Consider the following 9,782-nt stretch of genomic DNA (forward strand, 5'->3'; position numbering starts at 1 on the left):
TCACAGAGGGTGAAACAAAAGATATACCGCAGCAGCGACATAAGCTTCGAAATTGCAAAACAGCAAAAACAGGAAACCCCGGAATAGAATCCAATATGGGAATTACACGTGGCAGAAAAGGATCCTTCAGTTCGCTGCTACCAGCTTCTGTTTCAGTCTATGTAGGGCCAAAGGCTTTCAACCGAGCTTCAAGAGATATAGCTGGCATGTTCAGTCGAGATGCTAAGTTTTCAATTTATCTATTACAGATAAGAGTACGCACACGCAAGAAACGGTGCACAGTGAATTAAATCAACTAAGATTAATAAGAATAATGCAGGAATAATTGAGATGAAGTGTGAAGGTGGATATAATTATCTAGGTAATGTTTATGTTTAATGTTTATTTAAGGCATCGAATGTGATTGGACTGTAGCATCCTATTCCAAACCTATGAATGTGATAAGCTGACTGATAAGGGGATTGAACCATCATAATCTGATGGAAGAACGGATAGTGATCGTGAAGTTTGCTGAATAAGCAGAGGCCAGAGAATTTTACTAGAACAATAAATTTGTGAGAATGTTAAATTTACCCATTTTGGTCCAGAACTCTTCCAGGTTGAAGTTGTCAACATCTTTGCACGGAGTTTCCTTGTCTGCAAAAGATGCAGCATATAACTGTGGAGCCAGATCTTTAGTAATTGATATGTGTAGTTTAACAAAGATTATGCGGAACGGAAGTTTGTCTGCTTCCTTTGCAGGGTTGACGTCAGAGTGCCGAGCTTTTATTGAAGGATAATGGGTAGACCTCAAGGCAGCTTGCTTCGAGGTATTGGGCAGGAGATAGAACTATAGGGGGCGCTCTGACCCGTTTGTTTTCCCCACGCTCGGTGTTTACTCAACACAAGGCCTGTGCATGTACCGACAGGCCTTATGGGCATGTCCATGTCATCTTCTACAATAGAGCGCGGGGCACAGTTTAATGTAAAAAATACTAACAATCGACGAAGCGGCGTTAAGTGCCGGATCTATCCTCAGAGAATGCGAGCTTGACGGGACCGTGCATGCTGCATTGTTCATGCGGGCCGTGGTGGAAACAAAACAGCCCCTCCTCCCCCTCGCCGGAGAACACGAACTCCAGCCGAACGCTGACGCCGCGTTCGGTTATGTCGGCCCAGCGCCGAGTCATTGTATTTGTTGTCCCCATCCGCGTAGTTGTAAAGTTAAGCGCTTGGGGCGTCACGGTCTGTCCTCCTCCCCAATACCCGGTCTACCCGCTATCCTTCCATCAGAGCCAATCAGGTCTTGGCATCGTTCTGACGTCACCGGAACCGCTGTGCCAGAAGCAGACGACTTGCTCTCCGCACACCTATATACAGCAGTCCCCTATTTCAAAGCACTTTTTCTAAAATGCCCCTTGTGCATTCCTAAAATGCCACTTTCTTATGCGAGACACAAGAGCCCTCCGAGCAATGCGTATGGATGCCCCGTATTCTAGTACACTGTAGCACGGCGGCACGGTCGAATCGTTAGCTCCCATGGACCGGTTTTGACGAGAACAGATTGACATACAAACTTCACATCTTCAAATACCCAATGTGAGTACATTTAAACCGGATGTTTAACAAAACATAATAAGGGTTACCTTTAAGTTGGTCGCACACACTTTGTAAAGAACTGCGTAAAATGTCGATCGGGTCACGAACGTCGCTGCCCGCAGCCATTACTGGATTGGACTACATTGGATTGGATTGGATTTCTCACTGGGATTTCTCGTCACTAGACCGAAACGCCGGCCACCTAGCAACCAGAAACTCCAGAAACACATTAAAAAAAAAGAAGACAAAAAACAATTTTACAAGTCACGAGTCGCAGTTTTAGTGATTTTTTTATTTACAATTTTATAAATTTTGGTCGATTCGATTTTTTATAATTGTTGGCTACGATTGGCTAACCCTTTAGGATCAGAGCCGTATGTTTAGGATCTAATCGATCTAGTGGTTAATTTTGCCGTTTTATTTCGGTCCTGCTCAAGCGCTCAAGCAGCTCAAGCAGCTCAAGTGCTCGCAGAACTCAGCGGTACGCTCAGTACGGCAAGTACGGCGCCTGCAACTACGCAGCAGCTTTTTGTTCTAACAGCCTGGCCGATCCGTGCAGTCACGCACGTCTTCAGAGATGTCTCTCGAGCAGACCGCCTGCGAAGGTGAGGCGCGTAGCGCTGCCGCTCTGACAAAGCCATTTCGCTCTCTCCTCCCTCCATTTGCCCCTCGTCTGCTTTTCCGATTGGAAGAAGCATGAGCCGAGTGTTTCTGTGCAGACCTGAAGGCCTTCGAGCGGCGTCTGACCGAAGTGATCGGGTACCTGAATCCCCAGACGAAGCGCTGGAGAAGTGAGTGCCCCCCGAGTGCCACCGATCCCCAACTTACGATGCCGTTTTGTCGCAGTCATCCTGTTCCTGAGCTCCATCTGCACAGCCATCGGCGCCTGGCAGTGGCTCATGGACCCCATCACCTCGCAGGTATCGCTCGGCGCCTCTGTTGCTATGTGCGCAGGGGGACGAGCTCATGGGCACGTAAAGCTCTTTCCAACTGAGCAGAGTGAACGCTGGAGTGGACTTGGCCCCGCCGCCTCTCCAGAGTTCACTCTGCTAAAGGGGAAAGAGGGCTTTGTGCGAGGAGCGTGGCCCACAAAGTGTGCAGCGAAGATGACCCTTGGTCCAATCGCAGGCGACCTTCATGCAGTCGCTGATGAACCACATGTTCTTCACCATCAGCAGCATCATCCTCGTCATTCTATTCTTGATGGGAATCCATAAAAGAGTCATCACACCTTCCATGTATCCTTTTTGACGCCACCGCTTCCACAGCTATACCAGATTGCCCGCAACGTCTGTTTGTTCTCGGTGGTCGTGATGCCGCCCTTCGTTTCATCCAGCCAACTGGGAAAGAGGGAGAAAGACTAAAGCGAGAAAATGTTAATGCATGGGTATGTTGCTTCCAACTCAACACTTGCTCAAAAACCAGCAAAAAAAACCTTGCATGTTTCTGTGCTTTGAAAAGTGCTCTCTTTCAACCTCGCTAAACTAGATATTAGGACATTGAGCTGTGGCAATGACCGAATGTAAACCACCATGAACTACTGAGGATTATGTGCCGCCTGCCACAACGATAGCGAGACACTGGAGCACTTGGTTTTGAAGTGCACGGAGCTTCGTCCTGCCCTCCCTGAAAGGGTAACGGATCTGGCCGGGGCCCTGGGTTTCACTGGCGACGATGGAAGGATGGTAGAGAAAAAGATTACAGTGACAAAGAGACGATTAGAAGATTGGTGGAAATTATCTAGGGAAAATTAAATGATGGACAACTAACTATACTTCGTTTCAGCTTCGGTCCGAGCGCGGCTGATGTAATGAGCCGAAGGGCCAATCAAACGGCGAAAGAGGCACAACATCATGGCGTGCTCTCTGCAGTTGATAGAACCAGCCGGTATTCGCCGTCTCTCTGTGCGTGCTCCTCCGCCGGCTAGTCTTATCACGCGCAGAGAGCACGCCATGACGCTGTGCTTTTTGCGGTGTTTGATTGGCCCTTCGGCCCATAACATTGGCCGCGCTCGGACCGAAGCTGAAACGAAGTATAGCACAGCTGGGAACAGGCGGGACAGAGGAAAATTGGGACTCCCTCCCGCATGGCTCCGGCCCAAAGTCTCAACCCTGTCTCCCAGTGGGTCCGGTGCTGGGGTAACGCCGAAAAGGTTTGACCAGAGGAAAATTGGCGACTCCCTCGCCGGGGGGAAGAGGCAGGGGGTGATGTTTTTTAGCTTTTTGCCCAATCCCCCGAAGGTCATCCTGGTGATATCCCACACTGCCTGGTGATAGTTAGGGGGAGAAAAATTGGTCTTAAAAGGGCGGGAGGAATCACGTTTTTGTCTTTTTAGACTTAGGCTAGGTGGCGCAAGCTACCGCCCGTTACAAAGGGAATAGCCATTAACATCCATCCATCCATGCATGGATCTTCTCCTAATAATGTGAGAGTGATGCAAGGTGCTGGATGATCATTTACGTGAGGGCTGATGTATGACCAGATGATGGGAAACCCTCCCTTCCATAGACCTTTTGCAAAGTGTGCGGTGCTGTCCACAGCGCCAAAAGGAATGCCAGGTGCTCACTGTACAGAAGTGACTGTAGCAGACGACGGAGGATGTGCAGGCGAGCAACCCCTCTCTCTCGCACTCTTCAGTGTGAACAGGGTGCTCCCGTAATTCATAATTGGGGCCTTTGCAAAAGGTCTACTTTCATTTACAGAAGAGAGAAGGTCATTTCTGGGGGGAGTAGCTCCAGGACTTGAGGCGTAAGAAGTGGGTGCGTCAGCCTTAACCACGCTGCTTACAGCATTGTGTCAAGGGTGCGGAATGTGTTGTCAGATTTCAACATGTCGTGCGATGATGTAAGTCTCTTCCACTCTCTCTTTCTTCTGCATTTTCAGCTTGAAATGTTTCTCTGCTCTTTGGAATGTCCCCCAGAGTGCACACAAAACCACAGACTGTGCAGTTGCAATGTCTTGCAAGCGGGAACATCGAATCTTGGGAGGGCCAATCAATTCTTATGTGTAGCGCGATTCCAGGTCGCACAGCACCAAACTTGCTTCGAGTGTTATCTGTAGGAAGAATCACTTGGGTTACTCTTGTTAAGTGAGCGATTAATATTTGCCCATAGAAAAAGCTTGAAGAGTTGCTCTTTCTCAACAAAGTTTCCTTATCCACATTCTGATCAAAACGGAGCTGAGTGCGAGAGAATGGGCTGATACGAGCACTGTCCTACTAGCAAAGTTTCTGAAAGTGGCTCGGCTGGTTCACCCTTACAGTGTCTAAAAACTGGGACCCTTCCCAAACAACGCTAAAGTGCACCACTAGTCCTCGTGTGTGAGCAGTCAGACATTGTTGATGCGAGAACGTCTTGGGCTACAACAAAATCCATGGAACTGACGTGATGTAAATGTACATTGGGAGTGTTATGTCTTCTCCTGCAAGCATAAATAAGAGTAATGTGGCGTATGCACATTAGTGGGTTGCCTTGCCATTTCATTTCACATTTTTGTTGCATGCCCACGCTTACCATTTGTGAACCAATTTGGAATTCTAATGCCTCTTCAGATTGCATGCGGTTAAACGAAGCTACGCAAATATTTCAAAGGATGCTGAGGTTTCTTTGTGCCAGTCAATATTCTTATGCCACTGAGACAAAGCCTATGCGGGAGCGTTTGCCTTCCAGATGCGTATAGACGACGCAAGGCAGCTATCCCACGCATTTTACTTAAAGATGTCCAGACGGACCAGATGACTAAGAGATTTTGATGCAACATCTGCGGAGCGTACACAAGTACTCGTGTGGTGACACCTTGCGTCGTCCTGCAGAGCGGCCGGCTGATCTTGCGACCCAGGCCCACGACGTCATGATGAAAAGACGCGTCTGTCCGCAACGGGACAGAGCTCAATGCTGTGGTGATCCTTCGGGCGTAAAACGGCCCAGAACTCGTGCTGCCGTGCGAGCCGTGGATGCTTCCCGGAGTGGCATGTGCCCTGTGCAGAGCTTTTTCCACGCTTGCGGACGGCAGAGATGTGGACCGACCCCTAGCGACGCCCGGCTGCGGGAGGTGGATGGCCTTCAACGTCCAAGCGGAATGGGCACCCTCCCAAACCTTGCAGTGTACAGCACAGAAAACATGCTGTTGGTTTTTGTATGGGATGTAAATGTACCCTTCTCCTTGTACAGTGTACATACAGTGATGGGACCTCTTACTAATGCGAAGAAGCTCACAATGAGAGCAACCCCCGTTGTGTCATGGAAGCCCGAAACATTTGCAGTGTTACCGTCAACTTTGCTTCTACTCGGCGGCAATTAGCGGACAGTGAGTGGGCACACATATGCGACCCCTGTTAAAGATAAATCTTCATATTTTGTACAGTTACAGTTGTTCTGTAACTAGTAGCTTGACTTCACTTATTTTTGCTGGTAGTAATTTATTTGCATTGTAATTCAGTACCTACTGCATAGGCATGCTTAGTTAGGGCATGCTAAAATTTCACAAAGTAAATGTTCTGGCTACGAGTCTCTATTGCGCTGTCCCGCGATTTATTCTGCATTTATACAAATGCACCCTAGGTGTGGCAACGGTGCTCGAATGGTCCTCTTAATGTTAAAACTCTCTTGTCCGTCTGTCTTCGTCGTGCAGTTATTGGAATATACTCCGATTTATTTGTGCGCCATTCATTTTGGGAATTTACCTTATGTCGATCAGTTGGTAGGGAGTCAACTGGGCGGCCACTGATTGATAAGTGTTGGTCTTGAAATGTATGTCAAACATATACCTTGTGGTTCCATGGAATTGCAGAGAAGGGTGTGAAGGCTTAATAACATTCTCTGAAGAGCAGATGTAAGTATAACATGTCTTATAAAATTGTTCACTCAAACACTCGACTCTTGTCAACAGCGTCTCCCTATTGCAAGGTCAAGGCGACTCAACTTCATTCAGTGTGCCATTACATTTTGTACGAGGAAATAACAGGTTTAATGAAACCCAGAATCACTCTTTTGAGTCTGTTCTCATATTTGAACCATAGATTTAGCATAAGCATTAAAAGTGTGAAACATTTTCGCAACCTTCGGCTCATGTGGATTATAAAAAAAAACGTGCACGTGATGTACAAGCAAAGCTTCTCAATGTATATGGAAGGATGTGCTGGATCGACCGTACAGGACCTCTGTATGCATCTTTTGGGGGTCCAAGCTAATCGGTCATTATTTTGAATGCTCTAAACCATTTAAAATTAAGGAATGAGCCAAGTCACGAACAAAATGAAACTCTATAACAGAGCTGCGCAAAGTAGGGCTCGCGAGGCCCAGTAAAGCCTAGTCGCTGGTATCTTATGCCTGAAAAGTATGTGCAACTATAGAACCATGATAGAACCTAGTGGCATAAGACATAAGGGCCCCGGATGGCACCCCGGGCCCTCATGTCTTTTGTCCCCCCCCCCCCCCCCCCCCTTCACTCCTCGCGATTGCAACCAACAGGTAAAGCGGGGGGGGGGGGGGATGTACTGCGAGAGGTGGCACCCCCCCTACATGACTGGGGTGTCTGGTACCCCCCCCACCACTGATAGAACCTACAGTGAATATTTTGGACAGAGTAATCTAGCTCGTCCTTGGCGTGGCTGGATTATATTTGCTCGGTTTTGTAGGTTCAGCGAAAGCGCACAAGGAGTCGGAACGCATGCAAGATGGCGTCAACGTAACGGCATTTTGTCTCACGACTCGAGGCCGAAATTGGCAAGCCTAGTCGATGCAGTCAGCCTTTGGATATAAAACAAGCAAGTCGGCTATCAACGCAGCCAGGAATTAGCCCAAAGAAAATTGTAAATTGTTTTAGAAAAGTCACGCTTAGTTGGAACTTGTTATATTACACATCCGAGCCATGGTTATGGTTGCAGTTGCACTTTGGAGCAAATTTTGATCATAGGCTGCGAATGAGCACCGAAAATTGTTAGGAAGACATACTTGAAAGGTGCATGCAGGCCAAAGTGCCTGCCTACACTTTTCAAGTTTGTGCGTTCTGGTAGTTGCAAATGTAGACGCATGGATCGAGAATTATAGTTTCACCCATTGGCATCGCAAGGGGGGGGTTGCAGTGGGCTGCCGCTCTGGGTGCCGCTGATCCGCGACGCCACTGGTTTCACCTTGTTGCAGCAAATTTGAGCCTCCTCGGTCAGCACTAATATGCCCGTTGGACTTCATCCAAGTTTCACACGCTACCATCTTTTTTTTTGCTTTTGAAATGTTTCACTTTAGCCTCTGCAGGCACGCGATTACCTTTCAGTAATTTAAAAGAACATGCATCTGAAGTTATACCTCTGAAACCCCATGCAACAGTAGCCTTTCTATCCAGCCACTTCTGAAAAGGTGTGTGCGTACAAACAACCCTTGTTAAGCTGGCCAAGAGGCTCAGGGAGGGTCTTCAAGAACAAGGCAGAAGGTTCGTGTGCTCGGGAAAAGTCCCCGCAAGAGCGTGCCCAAATACAGTTGGCATGTCTGTCATGCTTGTACTATTGAAGTCCCCGGTTTAGAGATGCTGAGAGCATCGTTGAAAACTCCCTGGCGCTGAACACCCTTGTACCACACACACCTTCAGGCTTCTTGGGCACCATGCAGAGAGGGAAATGTAACGCAACAAACACATATTTGCAAATATTTTTATTCTACACTCGCTTCCATCTTTTGAGGAACGCCCGTTCCTCCGAGATTACAAAAGTGTCGGCCTGCCATTTCGGCCTGCTCTTTTCCGAGGGATGTTGGAAGGCCCGCCTTGCCGCTCCGGCATCGGCAACCCCCCGGCTCCACGTTGGAAGTTTGTGGGGGGAGCGTCATCGCTCCCGGAGCAGAGTCGGGCCAAGGTCGGTCAGGGCCCAGCCAGGGTGGGCCCAGCCTAACCTCATCCACCCCCGGGCATCGGGCAGCTCATGGTGCCTGCAACCACGGGCAGCAAGGGTGAGACAGGAGCAAATAAAACGGGAAATCTGAGGCGACAAATGGGGCCGAGGAATGGAGACGACAGTGCCGAATGCAGTCTTCCTTGGTTAGACTTGGGAGAATTCGCTATTTTGAAACGGGGGGCCTTATCAACAGATGGTAAAATACCTAACCACTGCCATCCCAGACTTATTACATAATCCTGACAAAAGTTGAGACTGGGTAATAAGCTGAAGTCAAATTGTGGGCTTGCCAGCTTTTCCTGTACAGTTGAAAGACCGCCATCAAAGCTGCTATTGTGTTGGTAAAATTTGACGTTGGGCAGTAATTGGTACGAGAAAAAGTCTGAAGACACCTAAGCACTTCTTATGAGTTGTGAGTGTGAAAGCATGAATCTCCGACGATGTGGATGCTAGAGACGGCGCCATGTCTGTCGTCGTCGGCGAGACGAGCAGAAGCCTCCGGGCGCGCGCCAACGCCTCCCTTTTAACTGACGCAGGGCCCGTAGAATAGGAGGTGTTGCCCGTAGTGGCATGGGGTTGTGGTGGTTAGTTTTATCGGTGCGCCGGCGGCACGGACACGCAGCGCCATCTGGCGGCAGTCGTTCAAACTACGCGTGCAGCGGCCAATGGGAGCCTCGTCGCCGCACGCCAGCCGATGGGACCTTTGGGATCGGGGAAACTAGGTGCCGTCTTCGCGCTTCAAACTGGTGACGTCGGCTCGCTCCATGGGACAGTTAATGCTTTCGCATGAGAAAGGTAAAATGCACTAGTCGGTGTTGGTACTTGTGCTAACTATGTTGCGTAGTCTGCACAAATTTTCACTATTTTGATGTTATAGAGGCTTTGCACACTCGCAAAATTACAGCCGCCATTACTGACCTTCTCTTGTCTTACCGAGATGCCGAGCAGCTGAAACGGTACTTGACGATCCTCTACAAAGGCCGATGCTTTAGAAAAGGACACAGTTGAATCTAATATGGCAACAGCCTGGCCTGCTATGGTAATGATGAACTGAAATAAACGAAATAATAAGACGAAACAAAAACTGAAGGTCAGTTATGGCGGCGTCCATGCACAGCTGCTGCAAAGCGTCTATAGAGGCTGGGCGCTTGCTCCGTCAGTTTTGTTACGGAGAGTGAAAAAGGGCAATATAAAAGATGAGCAAATTCAAGCCTCGCAAAATGTTTAGTTTACTGCATTCTTGAGAAGTTTCGTGGACATGACGAACAGTTCTTACAAGAACTTGCAACTGGGCTAGCTGGTGAATGTTATGAAGCATGGT

General features: G+C 48.5%; 2 protein-coding genes across 3 annotated transcripts in view; one reads left to right on the forward strand and one right to left on the reverse strand.

The window, feature by feature from the left end:
* Positions 1-1,726, reverse strand: part of LOC8023807 (cyclin-D1-binding protein 1 homolog) — a 20,380-nt gene extending 18,654 nt beyond the window's left edge. Inside the window, exons 1-2 of one of the 2 annotated variants that reach the window (XM_029978245.3) lie at positions 1,626-1,726; positions 574-636 (exon numbers count right to left, since the gene is read on the reverse strand). In XM_029978245.3, the coding sequence (XP_029834105.2) occupies positions 574-636; positions 1,626-1,704 (142 nt within the window). In that variant the 5' untranslated portion in view covers positions 1,705-1,726. Of the gene's footprint in view, positions 1-573; positions 637-1,625 lie in introns of those variants that run through there. The other variant, XM_029978248.4, reaches the window with a different exon arrangement.
* An 83-nt stretch (positions 1,727-1,809) lies between these two features.
* LOC8023806 (nuclear envelope phosphatase-regulatory subunit 1) lies at positions 1,810-6,634 on the forward strand. The gene is made up of 6 exons (XM_002403044.4): positions 1,810-2,183; positions 2,298-2,369; positions 2,425-2,498; positions 2,707-2,816; positions 4,368-4,422; positions 5,390-6,634. The coding sequence occupies exons 1-6, from the start codon at positions 2,156-2,158 to the stop codon at positions 5,429-5,431; spliced, it is 381 nt and encodes a 126-aa protein (XP_002403088.1). The 5' UTR covers positions 1,810-2,155; the 3' UTR covers positions 5,432-6,634.
* The last annotated feature ends 3,148 nt before the right edge of the window (positions 6,635-9,782 follow it).

This window comes from Ixodes scapularis, unplaced genomic scaffold (genome assembly GCF_016920785.2).
Source record: "Ixodes scapularis isolate PalLabHiFi unplaced genomic scaffold, ASM1692078v2 PGA_scaffold5__190_contigs__length_132052651, whole genome shotgun sequence".
Taxonomy (NCBI): domain Eukaryota; kingdom Metazoa; phylum Arthropoda; class Arachnida; order Ixodida; family Ixodidae; genus Ixodes; species Ixodes scapularis.